We start from the raw sequence: 24,700 nt of genomic DNA, 5'->3' as shown, positions 1-24,700 counted from the left end.
GCTCGCGTGACGCCACCGCGCTTCCCCACAGCCCCCGCGAGCGGCAGGGGTGGGGCAGCCCGCGGCGCAGCTCGATGGCGGCCCTCGTGCGCGCCGCTGGACGGGCCCTCCTGGGCCGCCCTGCGGCGTCGCCGCCGCCGCCCCCCGGGGCCGCGCGGGCCGTGAGCTGCGGTGAGGGCCGCGCGCCGTGCCGGGGGGCGCGCAGAGGGGTGGCGCGGCCCCCCGTGACCGCGCCTCTCCTCTCCTGTCCCCGCCAGGCGCGCCCCGCGTGAAGGAGCCGCCGCAGCACAAGCAGGTGGATCGCTGGACGGAGAAGCGCGCCCTGTTCGGCGTCTACGACAACGTGGGCATCCTGGGTGAGGCCACGGGGCGTGCAGGGGGGCGGGGGGGCTTGACTGCCCTTACAGGGTCGCTCACCCCCCTCCCTCCTGCCCGCAGGAGACTTCAAGGCGCACCCCAAGGACTTCATCTTGGGGCCCAAGTGGCTGCGGGGCTGGCGGGGCAACGAGCTGCAGAGGTGCATCCGCAAGAAGCGCATGGTGGGAGACCGCATGTTCTTAGATGACTTACACAAGCTCAACAAGAGGATCCGGTACCTGTACAGGCGCTTCAACCGCACTGGCAAGCACCGCTAGAAGCAGCCGTGGGTCTGTGGCGTCGTGCTTCCAATAAAGTCACCTTCTTGCATACGTCTCCTAGTGCTTTGTAAAACTTCTTGCTACGTGTTTCCAGCCCCCAGATCCTGCTGCTGCTCCAAGCCTGGGCTCCTCCTTGAGTTCTGCCCTTGCAGCTGTCTCCAATATACTCCTCCTTACAGGCAGCTGTTCCCATCTGAATATCTCACCTTTTGAGTCCTCTGTTCTTGGACAGGCTTCCAGTTGGCTTTCAGTTTCTATGAGCTCCTGCTTGGCAATTTTGCTCTTTTCCATTTTAGATTCTTCCCCATATCCAATTCATAAACTAGCCATAAGTGGTCCCCCCCATACTCTTTCCCTGCTTTGCCCTTATTGGTGATTAATACTAAACATGATCTATTCAAAGGTTAGTTGAACTGTGTGAAATCCTGTTTCCAAAACAGGATTTGTCTCTGTTTCTTGATGTTGACTTAATATCCATATGAAGATACACATTGAGCATCCCTAGGTTAATAATTTGGCCAAGCTCTGCAAAAACAATTCAGGCAGCTTAAATGTTTAAAAAAAGTCTCCAACTTCTAGAAGCTTTCCTTAACTGCTCCCAGGTTACTTCACAAGGAAAGTTATAGCGAGTCAAAGCTGGGATTCTTCTAGCCCAGCATCCTGTTTCTTACAAATTCTGGTGTCATGTGCTTCAGGAAAAACCTGTAGAGTGATCAGTCCATCTCTCTGCTAGCCTGGCTGATAGGTAACGGGGCCTATTTGGTGGTTGAATGTATACTGTTACAGAGCAAAGCTGTTCCATCTTTAAAATCACTTGATGGTAGGGAATGAAGAGAGCCTCCCTTGCTTTAGAAAGATCAAACCAAAGCTTGTACTGAAGCAACTGTGAAGTCCATGATAATTGGAGCAAGACCTGCAGGACTCTGACAAAAGATGTTGTTGTCTCAGGAAATCTGCACGGATGTGGGAGGGGACTGAGGAAACACCTGCAGAGAGACACTGAGAGTTAGAACACAGGTAAACCACCTGTGCTGGAAATCCCGGTCTGAAAGTAGTCAAAACTGAAGAGTAACAGGAAGTATCTTGCTCACCTGCTCTGCTCAAAGTCCTGAGGCACTGACTTGTCATGGTTAGGGGCAGGATATTTGACAATATGTGCCCTTGGTCTGAAGGGGAACACGAGCTGAGTGAGCCACATTAGAGATTCAGAAGGTCACCCAGCAAAATAAACTTTATCCATAACTTGTGTAAGGGCAGAACTTAAAAGCCCTCAGCTCTGCTGAGGATATGGACGGATCCTCTTTAACATCAGTCAAACCAATCCCCAAATCATCTGCTTTTCACCACAACCGTTTCAAGTGCATGACCATCAACATCCTATCATCTTTGCACCATGCTCTTGGTTCCTACGCTATAATTTATCCATGTTTTCTATGTCTTCTAGTCTCGTTACTAAGGCTTTTATTTGTGGCCTGTTTGACTTTATGAAGGAAAATACAGTTGAATGTTTGTCTGAGTTGGTCATTTGCTGCCCTACTCACCACAAAGGAAGCTGTATGGGGAAACTTCTTGCTCCACTATGTTCTTGTTTCTCTTCTCATCCTAAACTGATGAAACCTCCCTTCTGATCCAGTGTGCTTTGAAGAATCTAGAGAGGGAGGAAAAAAACACATAGCTGCTCTTGAGGCTGCTGCCAGGGCCCAATTTCTCTCAGATGGGCATCAAGGGCCTTAATGCACCCATGTCAGAGACTGACTCACATTTCTCTTAGGCTGTGCCATAGCGGGGAAGCATGCCAGCAGCGCCATTCCCAAATCGCAGCAGCACCGGCAGCACCTTTGCCACAGCTTTGGAACGTCCTACAGGCGCGGATCAAATGAAGTCATTCTGCGGCAGCAGCTTTCAAAGGCAGGAGCCCGCGCTGGCCTTGCAAGGGCGCACAGGGCAGGGGCGGTCCGGGCTCCGTAACCCCGCACAAGCCAGGCGGCACCCGGGGAGGCCATCGGCCAGACGGCTCGCTCCGGGGCAGGGCGCTGTGCTGAGGGGAGCGGTGCCGCCTCCTGCGCCAGCCGGGTCCTCGGGCCGCGGGCACTGAACGGCCCGGCACGGCTGCAGGGACCCGCACCGCACCGAATGGTACCGGATCGCACCGCAGCGGAGCGACGCCCCCTGCCCCGGCCCGGCACCACTCCCCGCCCCCGCCAGCCCCTCGGCCGGGGCGGGCGCCGCGCGCTTCGCGCATGCCCGGCTCAGAAGATGGGGTAGGGACTCTGCTCCCATTGGCCGTCCCCAAGGTGGGCTAGGGGCGGGCTTATCCCATTGGCTAGGGAGCCAGGAGACGGGAAGGGGGCGTGGCTCAGGCAGGAGGCGGGACGCCTCTCCCCGGACAGAGTGATTGGCTACGAGGAGGAGGGGGAGCGGTAGCCCCCGGAGTTGATTTACTGGTCTCAGCCTACAGCCTCTTCTTATTGGCTATCTGCTTTGTGGGCAGGGCCTCCGTCGCTGTGTAAAGCCGACGGGTGGGTCATGGCGGGCAGCCACTTGGGGGGAGCGCGGCAGGCTTGGCGTGGCGATGTGAGTGTGGGCGTCGGGCGGTGCATTGCAGGGCTCGGGGTGGCGCTTCCGCTGCTCCTGGCCGCTCACCTGGGCGTGAGGAGCCTCCTCCCGGGCTGGGCGCCTCACCGGGCTTCTCTCCGCTGCTCTGTGTCTCCCAGGTCCGAGCCAGCGCAGCAGCCCCCTCCTGGCACCCCGGAGGGGGTGGCCCCTGGTGGGCCCCCCGCCAGGCAGCCCTCTAGTACCGTTACTGATTACCGGCTGCAGCAGACCCAGGCTGAAGTGCAGGAGGTCAGTAGCTCTCTTGCTTTCTGGCGGCTGTGTGGGCTCTCACCTCCAACTGCTCTTTAGTAACTGTGTTCCTGATCCAGGTGGATGTTGATGGGGCAGATGCTTGCAAAATTTGTATTAAATCCTTCAAAGGTAAGTTAACAAGCCTATGAAGAGCCTGGAGGAACGCCAGAGGCTGCCTTACCCAGAAAAGCTCCCTCATTCCTCAGGTGAGCTCTGAGGAACAAGTATGCCTGGTTTCTGATGCCTTGCATTGTGTCTCTGCCATGAAAGCAGAGCTATGTGGGATGCTGAACGGCTCTCGGCCCCTCCCAGGTGCTTTGAGAGAACAGCCCATGGGCAGACTTAATGCCTCAGCTATTCACTTTTTAGTAACTTGGTGTTAGTCAGAGACCAGGACTCTGCTTTTATGTAAGTAAAGAAAGCTAAAAAAGTAACTACTACTGTTTCTCTTCTTTCTACAGGTGGTTGGCATAATATGTGAAAATGTAGACAGAGTGATCAAACGAGATGAGAGACTCTCAGAACTAGATGACCGGGCTGATGCGCTTAAGGCTGGTGCTTTGTTGTTTGAAAGCAATGCAGCTCAGCTCAAAAGGAAGTACTGGTGGAAGAATTGCAAGGTGAGTTCCCTGGTGCTATGTCTCCTTCATGAGTAGGAGACTAGACTAGACTTTTCCCGGAGAACTCTGAGAGGTTACTTGGGGCTTAAGTGCCTCAAATGTTTAGGATCCCTTCAGTGGAAGGGTTTGAGGCTTGGTCTGGTCTGTCCTGTCTTCAGAGTAGTGAGGACTATTTCCTGGCTTTCAGAAACTTGTCAATCTGTTCTGAGTATTAACCTCTAACCATATTTCTCCTCAGATGATGATCATGATGGGAGTGATCTGTGCCATTGTGGTGGTGGTGATTGTAAGTAAGTATCAAAAAAAGGGAAGGAGCTCTAACTCTAGGATACTATAAACTTTGCTTTTTGGTTTGATGTCTGGAGGGTCTTGGTTGCAGGTGGTTACTTCCAGCAGCACTATTTTTCTCTTCAAGAAGGGAACTTCCATACTTCCTGGGGAAATGGTATGTTTTACCCAATGGCAAAAGGAAGTGGGAGAGGTTTGGGGAGGGATGATTTCTGTAGAAATGGCAGTTCTGTCTGCCAACTCAGTTGAGTGTGAGGGGCAGCCATCTGGGAGTGGGTGAGTTGGGTTGGACCCCTTCCCTGGTGGAGGCTTTGGAGCATCCTCTGTGTAACTTGACCTCTTGTTCTCTCCTTTTTTTTTTTTTTTTTTTTTTGTCTCCCCTGTTCCTCTAGTCTACCTCTGTACTTGAATGTATCTGCTTTACTCTGCTACCTACTGACCCCTGTCACCTTGCCTGTCTCTTCTCCTCTCTCTAAATCTTTTCTTCCCTTCCACCTAGCTTCTTCATTGATTACTGGTTTAGATTTGTCTGCTAGATAAAGACTCTCAAATGTTGCTCTGAATGTGGGTTAGACTCTTCAACAGTCACTGCTGCTGTAAGAGACCTCTGAGCTTAGATGAAAGAGAAGTAGAAGAGTGGGTAGCTGTTACTGGTGCTCTTCTGTAGAGAATATGTAGTTTGTTCTGGATCAAACTTATCAAATAGTGCCTCTGTCAATTCTGGCAATATAAGAATGCCTTAATGCAGTGCCTTGGGGAGGATGAAGGACCTAAGTATATGAGATTCTTTAGCCTTCTACCTAACAAGTGCACCTAAAACATTCATTTAGATTTCTCTTATGGAGAGATGAGCACTTAAAAATCATTTCTAGACCTTGCCTCACCCTATATTAACATTTGCTCTCTTAAAATGGCTCTCCTGGTGATTATAAAAGGGAGCCTCAGTGTGTATAACAGACTAAATGTAAAGTAGACAGTAACAGAACTTATTTCAGCTAAAAGGCATGTGTGAGAATAAAAACCACCTGCCAAGAGAAAGGAGGAAAATAGACAATAAGGAATATGGTCATAAAATGCTCCTTTCATCTATGCAGACATAAGCTAGGATTCTGAGTCTTTTTTTGTCTTCTAGCTTTCTGGTGAAGTTTGGGATGGGGCAGAACAGGAGCAGGAATGGTTTTGGTTTTGTGTTCTTATCTTAAATGTTTGAGTTCCCAATGTGATAGGTGGAGAGGAAGGGAGCTTAGAGGTATTTCAGGTGAGATTGAACAAGTTGCACTGCTTTCTGAGAATGCCTGCTCTTTCTCCTATCTCAGAGCCCTAACTCTCAGCAGGTGTTACAGAAAACTCCCAACAGATGGGGGTCCAAAGGGAAAGACTACTCTGGGCATGTGCGCTGCAAAGTGACATCGGATGCTCCTGTTTGGCAGCTCAGATACCTGGCCTGTTTATACTGAAATTCTCCCACTTGCTACAGCCTCTCTTGATCTGGGATCCATGGTGGTCTGTGGAAGTAAATTTAGTGCATAGAACTTAACGGCTTCCTGTGAACAATTCCCCATCTTGTTTCCCCTTGGGATGAACAAGAAATCTGAATTATTTAAATCTATTTTCAGAATTAGTTAAATGAGCTGTACTGTTCATCAGTTTGTGCAGTCTTTTGGGGTTGTATGAGTCTGAGCTGTGGCCTGTAAACTAGCCCAGAGAGCTAAATTTAGGAAGCTCTATCTCAGGTCTAGGATACACTGATACCTGCCTAGGCTTAAGGGGGTGTGGGGAGGCAGGAGAGAACATGGCTGGAGTTCTTGACTGGAAGAGACAAGATGGAAGGAGCAGATTTTTTTTTTTTTTTTCTCCTTCCCCTGGGCATGTTGGGAAAGCACCTTTCCTCTGGTAGCTGGGCAGGGGTTAGGTTCTGCATGCTCACTTCATCCCCCAGCATTTCACATGCGCTGAGTTCATTTCCATGCAATTCCATCCCTCTCCAACTTGGATGAGGGCAGAGATGAAGATCTGGAGTGAAGCAGCCCTCATCCCCTGAGCACTTCTCTAATTCTCTGTGGAACTGAGATGTGGTGGATGGTCAGAAGTGCCTCTACTGAAGAGAAGCCAGGGTCTCTTGTACTGCTTATTGCTGCTTGCCTTTAGGGTGTATGCATATGAGCTTGAGACCTCCCCCAAACCAGCAGTTCTCTGACTTGTAAGCAAGTGTTTGGTGCTGCATTTCCCTAGTTCCCCTGGGGGTTGATGTCCCACTAGGTTGTCTCTTCCATTTTTCTCTTGGATGTTAGTTAGCTGTATGTTTCTTCTACCTTTCTCTTCCTTTTCTGTCTCTGTATGGGGGGTCAAAAGTCAACAAGGCCCACCAAGTATGAAGTGAGGGGCTGCACACGGGGGGAGTTTTCACTTGTAAACACAACTGTAATCTTGTCTGGCATGTTATAGTCATCAATGCATGTACTTTAAGTGGTCTCAAATACAATTTACCACCTTGCTGAGTCTGTCTGTTCTTTTGGGGTGGGGAGTGGGCTGTGGAATACCAGGTTGCTTTTGGAAGAGTGTTTTGTTGTTGTTGTTTGTTTTTTTTTGTTTGTTTGGTTTTTTTAAAAAAAACTTTCCATTCTTCCATGCTATTTAGAAAACTACAAACTTCAGATGTGCATTGCAGTGAAGCCAGTTGCTGGAAGTATATTCTGGATGCATTTGGTGATAAATCCTTAATCTTATTAGGGGGGCTGGTAACTCTGCAGAGAAAGGCTGCTTGATCAAATGTCTCCCACCCCCTGTCTGCACAGCCTCTGTTCAGTCCATGAGGTGCAGCCCTTTCAGTTTCAATAACCCATCCTCAGCACCTTCAGCCATAAAATATTCCCCTCCTTTTGGGCTGGGAGTTCTCCATTCAAGGTCAAAGGGGAGAGCTTCATGGGCAATGTCAGTGACTTAAAGGAGGGCTGACACACAAATAAAGGGCTGCCCCTCCTATTTTGCTTTGCTCTATACATGAAACTCAATAAATAGCAAGGGCCAAGAGCCTTATCTAGTGCTGACCTTTTAAAAACCAAGGTGTCAGTGTTTTAATGTGTCTTGTCTAGGTTGTCAATCAGTATTTACTGTGGGTTGTGGTTTTTCTGGTGGCTAACACAGCTGTTGGTGGGAGTGTTAGCTACACTCTAAACACTACCAAGACTATGTCAGGACACTGTAAATACTGAAATTGGAGCAGCGTGGGTAGTCTATTAAAGCCGTCTTGGGAAATAAGAGTGTTTGGGCTGTCTGGTAGATTAAAGTGTACTGTGTTCTTAAGAACACAAGGCTCCAGCCCCTGGACTGTGCTGTTCCCTAGCCCATCCTAGGGCCTGAAGTGCTTTCCACAAGCAGCTGCTCTGAAGGGCAAGCCTTGGTGCTAAATGTGCTGCTTTCTTCCCAGGAGGCTGGGAGGTGCCCTGAGGCTTGTCAGCCCACCACCTTTGTGAGGCAGACCTGCAATGAGGAGCATGTGCTTGATGACACATCCTTTTGTAAGGGAGTAAATTTCCATGCAGTGGTGGGATTGCCTCTCTGAGAGGTGTCCTTTAAAGCATCTGCATCTCTGCTGCTCATGTTGAGTTTCCTATCCTGGACAGATAAAGAGTGCTCAAAGCAAGGCTTGCCAGGGCTTTGGCAAAGGCTAATTTTTTAAATGTACAAGTAGAAATTCAAGCTCTGTCTTTAAATGTGCAGCTGCTTGTGCAACTGTTCCCTTCTGAGGGGCTGTAACTGCTTCAAAGTCTATGAAAAAAGCCTCAACTGTATGTCTGAAATGCTCAGATGTTTCTAGACCCCTTAGTCCTTCCTCTGGCCTTTCTTTAGGTTCCTGTCAGAAACCATATATCGAAGGGTATTCTATGCCTGGCAGTTCTCATCAAAAGCAAGAGGCCAGTTTCTAGTGCTTAGTTGGGGAGTAAACAAATAGTAGTAAGGAAATCAGAAAACTTTACACTCCATGGGAGTAGGAAGCCTTAACTTGGTTAAAGGAGGCAATAAATATATATATTTTTGTACTTCTCCATTGTTTTGCCCTCTGGGCAATTATTTGCCATCTCTAAGATCTAGCAGCTTAGAATATAGGTTTAAAAATAGGTAACTCATCTATGCCTATTGCATAATTGAATTGAGCCTAGAGTGCTTCTTCCACGGAGCATTATGGAGAGTCTGGAAGATGTAGAGCTACAGTGCACAGCTGGTGTCATGTGTGGTAATGCTGGCCCTTCATTCAGCTTGTTTACCCTGTTTACCAGCAAGTTCAGCTGCACTTAAACCACAGCTGCCATAGTCCTAAATATATATATAAATGGAATTAAACAGTTACTCGAAACATCCTGATTTGCTCACGAGGTTTCCAATATGAGCAACTTGTAAACATTTTCTTCAGTGTATAAACCCTCTAGATAGATATCTTTGCAGTGACACCTCTGTTCTGATTTCTGGTCCTCATCCATTTTCTGTGATATTTCTCTTGCTGCTTTAGAAATTCACAGCCTTCTGTCTTTGTATTTTCACTGTTTTGGTGTCACTCCCCAGCTCCTTTTCTCTTCCCCCATGCCTGCTGAGCTCCATAACTAGGAAGCTGTCCCTGTGCTTTCTAACCATTGCACAATGCTTTTCATGCATCTCTTCATTATGCTAATCCTTATTAGAAGCATTGCTTTGCTCACTGCCAAAATGCTGGTGCTCACACTTTTGAGGAACAAGTTTTTAACAGATAGCAGAGTATACCTGTACATGTCTCCCTCTCTAGTTCTTGCTGCTCCCTCTTATGATGTTCTTGCTGTCCTGTCCTCAAGCTTCCCTGTGTCCAGACACACATACTTGTGTTGGTAATTCACCAGCAATCCTTTTCTCCCCAAATGTTTGTTGCTGTTCATTCTCCAGCTCCTCCTGTTATGCACACTGCTCTTCTGGTAACTTGGTACCTCCTACTACTTGAACTACTCCCACATTCAAGTGTCAATGCCCTTTACCAACAGTTCTGTAACTCTTTTCTACCAAAAAGAGACAAAGAGACACCTCTTTTTAGTTTTTCTCCCCCTTTTTTTTTTCCCTGTAGTCTTTTCTTAAACCATATTGCACACACACATTCTTAAGTGTTTCTCGCTGAAGGGGTCTGGCCCTTCTGAACTCATTCTACTTCCTGGTTCTTCCCCAGAGCCTTTGGGCTGCTGCAGATCCTCTCTACCTGTGTTTCTTGGTGCCTGCTGGAAATTCACATGACTCTTGAATAGACCCTTTCTCTCAGAAAGATGTCATTTCCAGCAACAATTCTTCAACCCCCCCCCCATCATTGGCATCTGCCCTTCTTCCAATTCCATGTGCTAATGCCAAAAATGCCGATTTCATTCCTCCACTGTGTCCTTTATGCACAGTACTTCTATTTCCTAAGTAACACCATGCTGTCTAACCTGTCTTCTTAGACATTCTCAGGTCCTCCACATTCATCCTATCTCAGCAAATTCTCAAACCCTCAGAATAACTTCACAGTCCTGATAATTCCCCAACTGATTTTCTCCCAAATCCTCTTAAGTAGATATTAAGAGAATTATTAAGAACTTAAGATGCTTGGGCCCTTTATACCCGCTCTGCTGATTGTTCCCTTTATACCCACTCTGCTGATTCTTCTCAACAAGAGCTGATTGTTGCAACTCTTTCCTACTTCAGCAACTCCAAACACTTCCACAATTCTCTTCTATTATTTTTAAGTCTCTAACCACTCTTCTCCTTTTGTAATTCCCTAGCATCTTTATATAAACCTTTTCTTCCTCCTTCTTTTTCTTCTTTAAACATATGGGACTATCTTCTGCACTTCTTACCCTTGCAAAGCAAACTAGTTTTCTTTTACACTCTAACTCCTCTGTGAAATGATTTTTCTCTCCCACACTTACTTTCCCTCTTCAAGGTCTTTTATTTCTATTTCTCTGCCTTCCATTGCATGACAGATGTTCTGAGTCCAAGAACACACAGCTTAACTTTACTCAGTGTCCACAGTTGCTCCTCATACATTTTCCACATCCTCTAAATAACTTCCCCTCTCTCATACCTATCACTACTAAGCATTTTCATAATCTCAACCTCTTGTACAAGTTTCACCCCACTGAAAGCTCAGATTTTTCATTGCTATTTCGCTGACCCATGAATCCCTCAAAAAGCAAACTTCTTCCTCTCCTTTGTGTTTCACATTCTCAATGAAACACTAACTTCTCATAAATTTCACTTTTACCCCAGCACTGCTGGACGTACCTGTCATTTTCAGAGAGACCAAAACCACTACACATCTGTTGAGCTGGTGATTTGGGGTCTTGTCTGTCTACAGCAAATGTAGGGATGTTCTTGGGATGCCTATGTAGGCAAATTGTAGGCTGTACATTTGCCTCTGTAGGCAAATTAGGGGTGTTCCTAATCACCTACATGGCCCAAGATGGCCACTTGTGCACTAATACCCAGGATAGGTACGGGTAGTTTAATTAACAACTTGTAAAGCAACATGTTTGTACAGCTGTTTAACTCTGGATGTACAGCTACTCAAAATGGGTCCATTACCTTCTTCACGTCCATCAATCAAAACCATTTTTTACATATTGACATTTTTTACAGAAAATATAAACAATGCATCATAAGCTTCCTCCAGGGAGAACATCACTTCCTCCTCTGACTGCTTATGTTTAAGAGGCTGAAGGGAGCGTCATCTGTTTTTTACAGAATCACAGAAGGGTTGAAGCTGGAAGGGACCTCTACAGATCATCTAGTCCAACCCTCCTGCTCCAGCAGGGACACCTAAAGCACGTGACACAGAGCGGCAGCCAGGTGGTTTTGGAGGATCTGCAGAGAAGGAGACTCCGCAGCCTTCTGGGTAGCCTGCTCCAGGGCTCTATCACCCTCACAGCAAAGAAGTTCTTCCTCACATGGAGATGAAACTTCCTATGTTTCAACTTGCACCCATTACCCCTTGTCCTGACACCTGCCACCATGGAGAAGGTGCCACCATCCTCCCTACACTCACCCCTCAGGTACTTGTTTTTCATAGTTATGTCTTTCATCAATCTTCCTTTAATTACCCCCTTAACTCTGCATAATGCAGTTGGTCATATGTATTTTATGGCTATCGCAAGGCACCTTGTCATGTGAGGAATCTTGTCTTCTTTGTTTAGATATGCCAGAAGGATCTTGCTCAATATGAATTATCTTGCCTGATGTACAGAGACTGCTTAGATGTTGCACCCGTTATTTATCCTTTCTTGATTTGGGTAAAACAAATGTCTTTCCATGTGCAGTGAACAGCAGCAAGTTTTCCTTACCTAGCTGTTAAAGCTGTACTGTCACTTTTTTTTTTTCCCTCATTCACTTGCCAACAACTTGCTATGTCTACAGACTGTAGTACTGAATTCATGACTAAGACCTGGGCTGCAGGTGCAGCATTGCCTAATTGCTCTTTTTTTTGACCAAAGTAATTTTGTGTTTTAGTTATGATTCCTAGTTATTAAACCTAACTTTTAATTTGCTTCTTGAATAGTATGTTTCTGCTGAACATGGAAGTCCTTAAATTAAGGCAATTTTGTGGTTTCACAATTTTATTAAACACTTTCTTCTACATTCTCCTGTAAATACAAAGTGGATTTTCTTTATTTTGTGTTGAAGAACTCCTGATTTTTTCCATTAGGGGCCTCCCTTGGGAAATGCATGCTTCCACAGCTCTAAATGCCAGTGGCTGAACTGCTTTCTGAACAAGAATGTGTAAAACCTGTCCCCGCTGAGACTCACTAGGCTTTTGCTCCCAGTGGAGAAACATCCCTGCTCTTTCAAACAAGGGGCATCAGCTGTATATAAGGAGCTTCAGCACAGCATTGGGATGAAGTCTGAGGAACTATTTTTTTTTGTAATAAACAATATACTGTGCATGTCTATGACCATGAAAATTACACTGCTGGGAAGTGAAATGTAGGTTTTAGATAAGTTGCAAGCAGTGTGGTAGCAGGACAACAGGCACAGGTTTAGTATTTTAAAGGGAAGAATTAGGCATCAGCTTATGTACTGTAGTAAAATCCTCAAACTTCCCAAGGACAGTGCATCTACCTTTATATTTAAAATTTCTGCAGTTTTTATTTTATATCATAATTAACTAGATTCTAAAATTGAAAGGGGCTCTTTGCATTATGATTGGCTCTATGGATTCTAAATTAGTTCCTTATGAAAGGGTCTTCACCACAATCTCGATGTAACCTGTCTGCTGGTCTTGAATTGTTTATTTGGTTCTTTCTTAATATGGTAAAACTTTCCCTGAGAAATTAAAGTGTGCCATCTCCTACGCTTCATAATCCTCAGTGGAGCCCCTCTGGCTGAACCCAGGAAGGTTTGACTGAAGCAGTAAGGCACTGCATGATCTGAATTGTTTTGATACTCTTTTGCAGGTGTTCACAGGACCTGTGGCAGCTTGGGACTGAGGGTTTGCATCGCCCTATCAAGGACTCCTTTGTTCCCACAGCCCTTAAACCCAGGGAGGGACAAGCTAATGTTGAAATCAATTTATCCTGAACCATTTGGAAAACAAGTAATTGGCTGAAAATACAAGCTTATGTTTTATCACAAGGAAGCTGACTGGTGCAGAACAGAACCACCAGTGCCATATAGTCATCCTAAAAAAGGAGGCCCTGTTCTGAGGGAAGAGTTTAATCCTGACTTGTGAGTGGCAGCAAGTGTCAACCACTTCCCCCAAATATCGTGTGTAATTTAGATGGGGATTATGGCAGTGATTGTCCTCACTCAGGGCTGTATATGTAGCCTCTCCTCTGGGGAACAAGAAGAGAAGACACAGCTTGTTCTTGGCATCAGGGCTAGCCATGAAGAAATAGGAAGCAGCAACTTTCTAACCTTAGGGAAAGCTAGAGAAAACTCAGCCTGCTGAGGGGTGAGGCCCACACATCCCCGCTCAGCCTCAATTCCTGTCCCTTGCTGCTCACAGAAGAGGCCAGCCACACCTGCCAAATGTCTTTAATTAGTAACAGACAAGAACTGTGGCAGCATCCGCGTTACAGGGAAAGGAAAGCACACGTGCACATGTAGGTGACTGCACGCAAGGAGTGTAAGGAAACTGAGATGACCTCTTCCCCACACATAGACTAGATTGATTCTGAGTTCTGGTGATCCCCAGAGCAATAATATTTTATGAGACTGAAGAATTCAGCTACAATGGTGAGAGCAACTAACCCACGGCCAACCGCAGTGCTGTATTCTACTATGATCCAGGTAGAGCACCTCAGAAAGAAGGAAATGCAGGTTCCACAGAGAATGTGTGCGGCCTCTGATCCAGTTGCCATCCGTCTGCATTGTGGAATAAGCTACTCCCTCATTCATGTCCCATCTCGCTATCCCTGTTTGGCCCGCGTGGTTCCAGGCTGTTGTAAGTTGGCAGCATGGTCACTACAGCCTCAACAGTGAAGCGGTGTGGAGCACTGAGACCCGAAGTCTCGTCTTGGAAAGCAGTGTTGTCCTGACCGCTTGGATGTGGCGCTGGTGGGGAATGTCTCTTGTGAGAATGGAGCCAGCGGAAGGCCAAGATAAAAGTGATGGCAGTGAAATCCAGAATCAGCTCTGCAAGTTCCATCACAGAAAGTACAGAGGATCCAAACCAGAGACTCCATTGATTCCCAAACTGGGACAGCAGAGTCACTACCTACAAGACACAGAGCAAGGGCAGTGAGAAAAAACACCTCTTGGAGCCCTTTGCCTCCCTGTCCACTCCCAGTAGCAGTAGCCCCATGGTGCTGGGTGGATCTTCCCATCCTGCTACAGGAAGAGAGGCTTGACAGCCAGCAATGCCTCTGGAAGGAATGCCCTCCAATTCAGAGGAACAGCTTGGTGGTGGAAGAGGTGGCTAGAGAGGACAGGGTAGTGAAGTATGTACCGTGAAAGCTGGAGATTCCCCATTGGTCTTGTAATTCCATTCTTCAAAAAATATATTCACTTTTGCAACTCCATTCCTGTTAATGAAATATAGAGCTGAGTAACCTGCAATCTCTGCATTTCTGTATCAAGCATATTTCCTTTGCCACCCTCTGCCCATCATCTCCCTCATACATACACCACCCAGAGGCTTTTCTCCATTTCAGCAGTCTAATAAATCCAGTTCAGCCTACCTGAATATATGAGACAGAATGCTGCCTAACTCATGCTACAAAACAATTTTTGGCACATACATGACACTCTGAGACTGCTCTGTGAAATCCAGTGTCTGTGGTGTCTTAAACCAGCAATAAGCAGAAACTCTTGTATAGCTCTCCTTCCCACCTTTACTGTGACTCCAGAGCACACAGCGACAGCAGCTGACCTTTTTCAGACTCTTCACTTGGATTTTCAGTCCTTGCTGAAACCTCAGTTATTTCCACTCAGACTCAAATCCATGTCCTTGTCCTCATGTCCTTGAAGCCCCATGTATAATCTCTTGCTAACAGTGGCTTAATCTGAATTCTGACCCGCTCACATGCAAATACCACCGGGACTATTTCTGTTTCTGATATCACCTCTACTTATAGGCTCTCACCTCTTTGATGTGATATTGTATTTGTTCTGTTGTGAAAGCATGTAGAAAACCCAGTCCTGAAATGAAAGTGAGGAAAAAAAAAAGGCATGACATGATAACTATCATCTTTTGCAGGATTAGTACCGGCTGAGGGAGGGCTAAACTAGAGTTCCCAGCTGTACTGGGAGCCAGGACACCACTCCCTTACCTCTGAGACAGCAGAAGGCCAGCGAGAATATCCAGCTGACAGCTGGTATTGTGTCATTCTGTAGGACAAGAGACTGAATTAGCTTCTAAGGCTGTAGGAGCCCACAAGGCCAAGTGTCTAAATCCCCAGGCACACCTGGAAGCTCCCTCCCCCACTGAAGTTCTGCCCATTTCCCATTGAGCTTCTGTACAGTTCTCAGGAGCTCACCCCAGAGGAACTATCCTGAGGAGCACACACACTCCTCAGCAATTACGGTTTCCTGATGAGAGAAATGTCTTTTAGGTTCACAGCTCAGCTATTCACTCAAGCTCATGCCTTGGTCTGTGAATGTTTTCCAGCACCTTTAGGGATATGGTTTCTATTCCATCTGACTGACAAACTTACTTGCAAGGTTTCCGACATTTGTGGAAACAGCCCAGCACATCAGCTTTGAATTCAACCAGGAGTTTGTAATAGCAGTACCCTAAGCAGCAGAGAAAGTAAAAACAGATGAGCTCACAGTATCTATACTAAGAAAGGTAGCGTGCAGCAGTGAGAGGAATCCAAAGAAGGTTCCCTTCAACAAGCTCAGAAGGACCAACCATTCAAGAGAAGAATGTCTTTTGGGTGTCTTGCACCAGAAAACTGGGAAGTTCATTGAAGACAATGAGCAAAGGTGCTGGGGTCATGAGATGGAGCAAATGAACTTTACTATATATTTCTTACTGTCCTGAAAGCACTTACCCCAAGCTATGTGCTTCATATAGTTACAGTACTTTGCCCCAGCAGGTAAAGGGTAGAAGTAATACGCACAGCCACAGCGCTCTACCATGTTGAGCTGAAAGCAGGAACGAATGCACACCTGGCGGGGCATATGAGATGGAAAAGGCTCAAAAAGGTTACCAATACTATTGTAATCTGCGTTATATCACACCATTAGCAGTGTCCAGAAACAGACAGACTTGAGGGAATTGAAACATCCCAGGAAAGTAGGGAAGCAAGCTGACACCATACCAGTACTAATGAGTTACCTGTTCCGTGTAGCGAGATGAGTACAGGTTTTGCACTGGCACATCACTGCCATCCTCTGTGCAATTACTGTAACTGCCCCCAAGACGCACAGTCATCTCCTAGAATATCAAATGATCAATATCCAAAAATGCCTGACACTTCGCTGTTCCCATACTTCCATGCCATCCACTGCTCATTCATCAATACCCACTCCCTATGTTTATCTCTAGTGCCAACTCCATCCTGCTTTCCCCCATTTCATTCTTCTGTAATAAATTTCAAACAAATGCTTCTCATCTAGTGCCATAAGCTGCTGTTCATTTCCTCCTTTCAACCATGTGATTAATCCCCCTCTCTTTACACCTGTCCACCCCTACTGAAGACCATATTCTCACTACCACAGGTCTTACCTCTGCTCTGCCCTCACCTTTCTCATGCTGATGGAGGTCTCAATACCTGGACGCACATTGAAACCTCCATCATCCATGAAGGCTGGCTCATTCTGATCATGGACCATGACCCTAGCTCCTGTCACCGTGGACAACAGAGGGATGAAATCATGCTGTTCAGTGCGCACCACCAGAGAGAGACCTGAGGAAATGGCAGATAACAAGGGAGATCATCGCCAGCCCTGCTACAGAATACGAGAGAAATGTGATTAGAACTAGGCCAGTAACAGGAAAAGGAAGAGAAACATTAATCAGGGCTGGATCTAAACTGGGCAGGAATGGAGGGTGGCTGAAAGGAAGCAAGGCACAAGGATGGAGGCTCCAGAAGAGGCCAGAGAAAACTGGATTTCTTAATTATGGCTTTTTCAGCAAAGACAGAATTGGGTGTGGAAAGAGTTTTCAGAGCTTGATAGGAGGAAAGTTTGAAGATTAGGACTAGAAAAGTTTCAGGGCTCTTAGGAAGGCAACGCATCAGTAGCTGCAAACAAGTTAAGTGGTGAAGCAGGAGGTCAAGAGTAGTTTCACAGGAGCGTGGCACCAAAGATGTTATAGAGAGGTTAAGGAAGGGCCAGCACAGGTCTAGAGTGAGCAGTGATTTTAAGGACCAGGCACTAATGGGAGAAAAGAGAGTTCAGTGGGACAGGAGTGAGGGAGAGCCATGACCATGTGACAATCATGTTCGCATGGGTCTAAACAGAACTTGGACAGGAAAGAGCAGAACTGCAATCTGTCACCACCAAAGGAAATAAGTACAGCAAGATGTCCGTAATTCCCTTTGCCACTTGGACCCTTTTGGTGGGCATACAAAGCTGAGCAGTCTTCCTCACCCACCAAAGAGTCCCTCTCACCGTTATTGATCCCAGGCAGTGAGGATGTCCACAAGCTGCTTCTGTTGTCATTAAAGGTATAGCAGTTCCCATACAAGGGATGATGGAAGTGCGTGTAATTCCTAAGACAGGGACATAAATATTCACATCAAGTGAGAAGGGCTGTGAGGCAAATAGGAAGCACTATCCAAAAGGAACAATTCTGTTTTCCACCTGCACAAAGAGGGGCTTTACAGCAGATGGGCAGTGTTTGTTATGTAAACTAACCCTAAGGGGAAGAACAATTAAAATGTACTGAAAAAAAAAAGGGAGAATACTGGAACTGGACAGGTTTAGACAGGTTTGCAATGAGGTTTATCACATTGCTAATTCTTCAGAGTTCAAATGGGTTTTAGCAGAACTGTCAATTTCTATATCACCTTCTTAATATTAAAAAAGCTCTTAGCTCTTACTACCTCTTTTCTTCCCTTGCAAATGGGTTTCATTTCACTGCCTCTTTGGGACTTTTTGACCATGTCAGAAGAGAAGTGGGATATGGTTTTTACATCATTACGTAACAACTCTTTTCTTCTCTTGTATGTGGGCTCTACCACTCTATCACTGAAAATCTTTCAAAATTAAGAACAAAGAAACTTCTACATTGGTGTATCTGTACCCACACTGGGGTCTGTACAGAAAGAATAAGAGAATCTCTTCTCTAAGGCAAAGGGTTCTCTGACTCTGCTGAGCACAACCCACTAGAAAGACCTAGAGACATAATTTGAGATAATGGGAACTGAACAAAGAATGATCCCACCTTAGGAAAGAAGTTCTCTAATGCAGGTGTCTTGAGTTTCCCTTGTACCCAGGCACAAAAGTGCTGTTAGGAAGACAGGCTAGGACATCTCCACCACTTACGCCTTGTCACATGTTGCTTCATTGAAGCGGCAAGAATAGATGAAATTCTCAAAGTCAGACTCATCCAGGGCTTTTGCATCAGGTATCTGTGCCAGGATATTGATATAGTGAAAGCTGTACCATTCTCGCACTGCATCTACCCCTGAGGAATACGCCTGATGGAAACAATCGTCGTTGTTTTCACTGCACTGGAAAAAAAGGAATAGCCGTGTCGAGGAGCAATTTCCTAAGACGAGAAGATGAGGATGTGGGCTATCAGTGTTCCCTTTGCACATCAGTGTGGAAGCAAACCAGTGAGGAAAAATGCTGTAACATACTCATGCTTGACAAAAAGGCAATCAATAGCAAGGGTGAAAGCAATCCCAGTGCAGCTCCTTACTGGAAGGGGAACACCAGGTCAATGAGCAAGGCTGAGTGAAACCCAGGGCACAATAAACCACAGCAAGATGTGCAATGTGATCTACTGCATATAAATTCTATGTGGAATATAAACAGAGGCTTTAAATTCTTGTGTGGGAAGCCTTTCCTTAAGGGTGTGTCCAGACAAGAAGAGTTTGTGATCCTGTGGGAACTCTAGTTAACTGGCAGGTGATTAGCTCCAGTCCTCCAGAGCCTTTGTAAATGCAAACACAGATACCCTAGGGCGGAGGCAGGGGAGCTGTTTCCCAGCAGCAAATACAGCCACGACCACATTTCACATGGCCCACAGCCACTCATTGCTTTTCTCGGTGCACTTATTAGGCAACATTAAGGTTAACTTTTCATACAGAGCTCTCCAAGGACAACTCAAAGATGGATGTGGTCTTCAGCATGGATAAGGTTCCCCTACCCTATCTAGGAACTAATAGGCACTGAAAGGGACAGTTTTCCTGGGGCCTGCAGGGATGGAAACAGGACTTGGGGAGTAGGATTGTGTTGGGCAAAGGATTCAGCTCTACCTTAACCCGTCATTAGCAAAAGCCAGTGCAGCTTAATCTGACTTCCGCATGGGGAAGGGCATGGCCAAGGGTCTAACAGACAGTAGGGAGGCAGAGACCGGAGAGCATAAGACAGAAGGTATCCAGGATTCTCACCAGAACAAAGCCAATTTTCCAGTCATTCTTGTCCACTGAGGGACTGTTCTCTGGCAAGCTGACCAAGTTATCCCGCTTCTGCCTTCGCAGTGGATGGCGCTGAACATGGTGGAGCAGACTTCTTGAACTACGTTTTCGTGTGGACAGGGTTGACCAGTCGCTTCGTGCCACGGACATGTTGTAGTCATAGAGGTCTAGCAGTGTCTGATGGGTGATCTGATCCAGTTCATCTAGCTTCTTCCGGATAGCACTGTATCTGTACAAGGGAAGAGAAAAAACTTGGAAGGCTAAGGCTGGATACACATAAAAAGCTCTGGATAAGACACCTGTGGCAAACAAAGTTTGCTGGAGTGATTCAGGACATTCCCACTGCCAGCTGTAAATACAACCCCTTTGCTAGAAGCTACCATCCTCCTAGGAGGCAAATAAATACACCTATTTCTGCCCCACTGCAATACCCAGTACAGGCTGTTAATGTACACTACCAAGCACAGCAGTCTAAATTAATATGCCTTAGTGTGAATGCCCTGCAGCAGCAAAGGTCCATCAGAGCTTTCCCTTCCACTAGCACTACTACTGAATGGGATGTTCAAGGACAAGGTGGAAAATAAGAGTATATGTTTTTATCCTACACCTGCGAGACTTGAGGCAGTCTGCAGCTCCTGCAGTCTATTTCCTACCTGTATGGATTGAGGGTGCACAGGGTCACAGCAGGGAAAGCCAGCCTGTCAGAGTTGAGGTTGAGGTTGAGATTGACAGGGTAGCTGAAGTATTCCCTGTAGAGGATCCCAAACTGCCAGTACATTAAGCTGAAGGTGAGGAAGAAGAGAACAGACCAGAAGGCTGTCTTCATCTTATTCTTCTTGGAGCATACGAGGCGTATCGCCCCATGGATGGTCGTGTTGCTACAGAAGAACTGGAATAGCTCCTGGTAGGAACCGTAGAATTCGATGAGGCCCTCGTGCTCATCTTCCTTCTGCTGCTGCTCCACTTCGTGCTTGCACTCTCTCATTTTCTCTCCTTCTGGCATCTTCCCCGATTTCACAGACCCATCCTGCATCACGAACTCAGAATCAGTAACGCGGCCAGCCCCGCTGGCTGCACGCACTGACTCCACACCGCTGTCCTCCCCCAAACCCGGCTGCCTTCGTGCCCTCCTCCGCCACCCCCTCGCCGGGCGCTCGCCAGAGCACTCCCCGTCCCGCGCAGCACCCATCTCGCCCGTGCCCCCGCTGGTGACACCGAGGCAGAGCCCGCGGCTACCGGCTGCACCTGCGCCCCACCGCCCGCCGGGGCCGCGGCGCCGGCGCTAGCCTCCGTGCCCATCGCTCGGGTTGCGCGGCAGTCGCCTCGCCCGCAGCCTCCGCCGTTCGGCTGCGACTGGTTCCTTTCCAGTTCGAGCCAGCACTGCGCCCGGCTCCTGCCTGGCCAGCCTCTCCCCGCCCACCCCCTCCTTCTCCTTCTCCTGCTCCTTCCCCTTCCCCCCGTGCCGCTCCCGGGGAAGAAAAGCCTCTTTAAACTCTCAAGTGTCCGCGGTCGAGCGGGCCGCCGGGCGATGTGACCTTGGCCTCGCCAGAGGGGGTCGAGGCGGGCCGCGTCCCCCCCCCCCCCCGAGCAGGCGCCTCGGAGCAAGCAGTGAGCAGCCAGGTGGGGCCCTGGGAACACCGTGTCCTTCCTCCCCCTCTACCTCCTCCTCCCCTGCCACCTCCCAGCAGGGATAGGTGATGCAGAGAGAAAGTTGGCAGCAGTTGTGCCAAGGGCAAGGCTGGTTCAGGGCCAGCAGCGGCAGTGCTGCACCCACAGAGCAACATGGTGCATCTGGGCACTGCCTTGGTGCTTTGCGGTGCTGCTTGTTGTGGGGGCTCCTGTGTCTCACTGGGCCTTCAGGACTTTAATCCCCAACTTGCTCCTCAGTGGCAAAGCTGAGGTAGATTCAGCATTTTGGATGAAGCCGCACGAGGAGCAGGGTTGGTGCAGAGAAGGCACGCAGGGACTAGGCGATACGCATGGAGGAGCATCACCTTTGGTGGGTCACTGATCAGAGAAGTCTCTCATCTCCAGAAATATGTAGTCCAGCCATTGCTGGGAATGTGCTTCTCTAATCTCTGCCTGGGAATTAAAGGCTCCTCTCATTACCTGAAGCCCTGCTGTGTTTTCTCAGAGCACAGAAATGAACCCGTAGCTGAACACGATCAGGTATCTGTAAGAAACCCCTGCTGTCAGAACCTGCTTCCTGATCTCCCTCCAAATGGTTTTGACCAAACCTGTTTTGGGTTTTTGCTTCCTTGTTTCCTTTAGGAATACCTTGGTCAGATTAGTCCTTCAGATTCTTCAGTCCCTGCCCCTGAGTGTCGTTGCTTATTTGGGTTAGGTCAGTGACTCAAAGTACACAGCCATTTTTACCCCTTCATGTTGCAAAATACCATGCTTGAAGAAGGCAAGGAGTCCACCTGTGAGGTAGCAGAAAGCAACAGGGTGCCAGGAACAGCACCATGGTAACTACTTGTTCTGTATCTAGAGCTACTACACACAGCCTTCCCCATGTCAGAAAGCAAAGCAAAGCAGTATTTCTCTGTCATTCTAAACCAAACACTATTTCAAGCCATTTGTTTTCGACTTTCCTTGTTATGACAAGAACAAGTTGTAGGAACCGGGAGGGATGGGGAGAACAAGGTAATGCTGCTTCAACGTCCATCACAGCACCGCTTCCTGCTGAAAATGCCCTTTTGGTTCAGACTGATGGCTCCTCCAGCTCAGTATCCTGCCTTGGGCAGTCCCACTCAGGGAAAACATGCCAGCTTCTCTTACCAGTGCGCTGTACGCATATCTTATACCATGCATGGAAAATCCCTTAAGATGCACGTCAGCCTTTTGAGCCAGCCTTGTCACCTATCACTTAAAATCAGTGAATGTATCCACTGCACTAACAATTAAGAAACACATCAGCAGTTATACACTTTTGCCAGTATCATTTAGGGCTCTGTAATCCAGTAGGCTCATAGGGAATCTGTTTAGGGCTCTTTGACTTAAGCAGTTTTCTGAAATGACTCAGCTGCTCTCACAGACTGTCCTCCAAAACTGCCTCTGTCTTACTGGAAGTGTGCCATGACAAAATTAATTTTGCCCTGGAAAATGGCCATTTGATATTCATTATCTTAGTTGCACCAACAGAACAACTACCAGTGCTTATGCGGATGTGTCACAAATTGATTGCCAACTCACAAGAGTTTGCCATCCCTTCAAGGTTTTTGATTATTCTGTCCTCTTCATTTATATATTTCCATCTTTTGTTCTGTTTTTCCCATGCATAGATGAATCATTTGAGTGACCATCCCCTGAGCAAGATTTTCTGTCATAAATGCTACCATTTTCACTAGGCACACCTCATAGTAACAGAAAATAGTGACATAAGATTATTAATATAATCTTCAGTGTTTGCAGCTGGTATTTTTGACGATCAGATGCACTTTTGTCTCCACATTCCCTGACCTCAGGAGACTTATTAATTGCCCATCCACAAGTATCTAGATATATATCCTGTGTATTGGTCTGTCGAGGCAAATCACGTCTGTAATCAGGTTTGCATTATCTACTTTACTCCTAACAAAACTTTGAATCCAAGGACCTTTATACTGAGAAGATTAATTTCCTTCAGCTGTTTGTCACCAGGTTCTTTTCTGAAATGGGAAGCAGTGTGTGGCAGTGCTTGTTGAATCTTCACAAGCACAATGTATGATTGCCTTTTATGGCTCCTGAGCAACATTTAAGTAAGCATGAATCATTTTTTTTTTATAGAATCAAATTTGAAATGTGTCCTTACCAGGTATGGCTGTTATCTCCCAGGTAGGAACATAATAACAGTATATGTAACACACACAATTTTAAAATAGAAGAAAAAAATTATTATGCAACATGCACTGTTGTGGTATGGTCCATACTTTATATCTTCCCGCTATGGATACCAAATCTAATAAATCACATGCATTTTTTGAATTATTTGAAGATCTATGATTAGTTCCTTTACATTTTTGTGTATGCGGTTCTGTTAGATAAACATTTTCCTTTTGCTGCAAAGTAGATGCCAATGATTATTTTGAGGTTATTTATAGCTGATTATATATTTTTTGCATTAAAACTAGCAATGCCAAATCTCAAGGAACAGCACAGATGTGCTGCAAATTTAAGTGAAATGGCTGCTAATGTTGGGCAGACATGGAACTACATTCTATACTACTGTTTTCCAGGGAAGAATTATTTACCTGGGACTCATGGATTCATTTCTGACAGTGGTGGTAAATAAACATCAAGACCAATTTAATGAGTTTTTGAATGCTCTCTTCCCTGTTCCTAATGTAACCTGTGAGATGTCAAGGATTTATGCCCCATATAACCAGTGATATTACAGGCAGCATGAATATGTCTGTGTAGTCATTCCCGTATCTTTGTGTCCTGAGGAGCTGCTTTTCAATTTTATTTTGTTTGTACTTATCTTGCAGGAACAGCATTGTCGCAGAGAGCCATTCTGGTGGAGCAGGAGATGGTCTCATGGGAAAACTGAAGCAGGAAGTGTTAGCCCCCTCCTCTTTTGTTGAAAGCTGGGAGACTGTAAGGTAAGGCTTGTGAAAGTAATATACTCTTATAATACATATAATATATATAATATAATATCCTCAGTGCAGTATGAGGCTTTGTGGGGAGCCTGAACTCACATCCTGCCTTAGCAGGCAAATTGGAATTAGCTCCTCAATTGACTTGGTCCTGTCCTTTCTGTTGTTGGTATTGTAGGATGAGGGATATTTTGTCTTGCAAAAACTGGATCAGTTTGGTTGCTGAACCAGCCTATCTATCCAAACCCTATAGTACATTAGCCATGCCACTTTGTTTCTAAGTTGGCTGCTCTGCCTGATATTAGAGACCATCTTCTGTGATAAAATTGTTGACGTTATAGATAGAGCTCTAGCAGCAGGCTAGCAAGAAAACATCTCTGCTGCAAAATCGCTAAGCACAGGGTCTTATACGGCTCTTGGGCTTTGTCAGCCATATCAGCAGCTCCTCAGATACTGATCTCAACCTAGTTCAGGTGCAAAAAGAGTCACTGTGGAAAAAACCATGTGAAAATGCCCCACACTTAGCTGAGGCTGATGCCTATCTGAAAGCCAGGTGTGCAGCCTGACTGCTACAGCAGAGAGCAAAGATAGAGGACTAGATATCAAAACTAGTGAATTCCATGGTTGCTTTGTCCTGAGGGGAAATTGAGTGGGAAGATCAAGATGGAACTTTTTTTTTTTTTTAAATTTTCCCCAAATGAAGCCTTTAT

The 24,700-nt window shown here is 46.6% G+C and overlaps 2 protein-coding genes and 1 long non-coding RNA gene across 3 annotated transcripts in view; 1 reads left to right on the top strand and 2 right to left on the bottom strand.

Moving 5' to 3' along the window:
* Nucleotides 1–74: 74 nt before the first annotated feature.
* MRPL51 (mitochondrial ribosomal protein L51) lies at nt 75–646 on the top strand. Its single transcript, XM_088520790.1, is given in 3 exon segments — nt 75–263; nt 266–356; nt 439–646. Coding segments are annotated over 3 exon segments (477 nt in total). The 3' UTR covers nt 636–646.
* A 10,502-nt stretch (nt 647–11,148) lies between these two features.
* LOC148595429 (uncharacterized) overlaps nt 11,149–24,700 on the bottom strand; it is a 194,442-nt gene continuing 180,890 nt past the window's right edge. The window contains exon 2 of the long non-coding RNA XR_015913155.1: nt 11,149–11,179. This is a non-coding gene — a long non-coding RNA (uncharacterized LOC148595429). The remainder of the gene's footprint in view (nt 11,180–24,700) is intronic.
* On the bottom strand, nt 13,396–20,681 carry SCNN1A (sodium channel epithelial 1 subunit alpha). Its single transcript, XM_088520756.1, has 13 exons — nt 20,656–20,681; nt 20,064–20,437; nt 19,384–19,639; nt 18,311–18,498; nt 17,435–17,535; nt 16,565–16,728; nt 16,158–16,256; nt 15,871–15,988; nt 15,532–15,610; nt 15,148–15,205; nt 14,961–15,016; nt 14,325–14,400; nt 13,396–14,093 (listed from the first exon to the last, which is right to left on the bottom strand). Exons 2-13 carry the CDS (start codon nt 20,411–20,413, stop codon nt 13,767–13,769), a joined length of 1,872 nt encoding a protein of 623 aa, XP_088376882.1. The 5' UTR covers nt 20,414–20,437; nt 20,656–20,681; the 3' UTR covers nt 13,396–13,766.

The sequence above is a fragment of the Tinamus guttatus genome, unplaced genomic scaffold (assembly GCF_059628265.1).
Source record: "Tinamus guttatus ecotype Peru unplaced genomic scaffold, ASM5962826v1 Tinamus_guttatus_pri_ptg000098l, whole genome shotgun sequence".
NCBI classification, from domain to species: Eukaryota; Metazoa; Chordata; class Aves; order Tinamiformes; family Tinamidae; genus Tinamus; species Tinamus guttatus.
This window is presented reverse-complemented; position numbering and strand designations above follow the sequence as displayed.

Excerpts from the sequence above, each read along its gene's own strand:
- SCNN1A (XM_088520756.1), bottom strand. The coding sequence starts at position 20,413 with ATGCCAGAAGGAGAGAAAATGAGAGAGTGCAAGCACGAAGTGGAGCAG. Across the intron at positions 19,640-20,063 it reads TGCACCCTCAATCCATACAG|ATACAGTGCTATCCGGAAGA; the intron begins GTAGGAAATAGA and ends TCCCTTGTACAG. Across the intron at positions 17,536-18,310 it reads GAAGCAACATGTGACAAGGC|GAATTACACGCACTTCCATC; the intron begins GTAAGTGGTGGA and ends TCCCTGTCTTAG.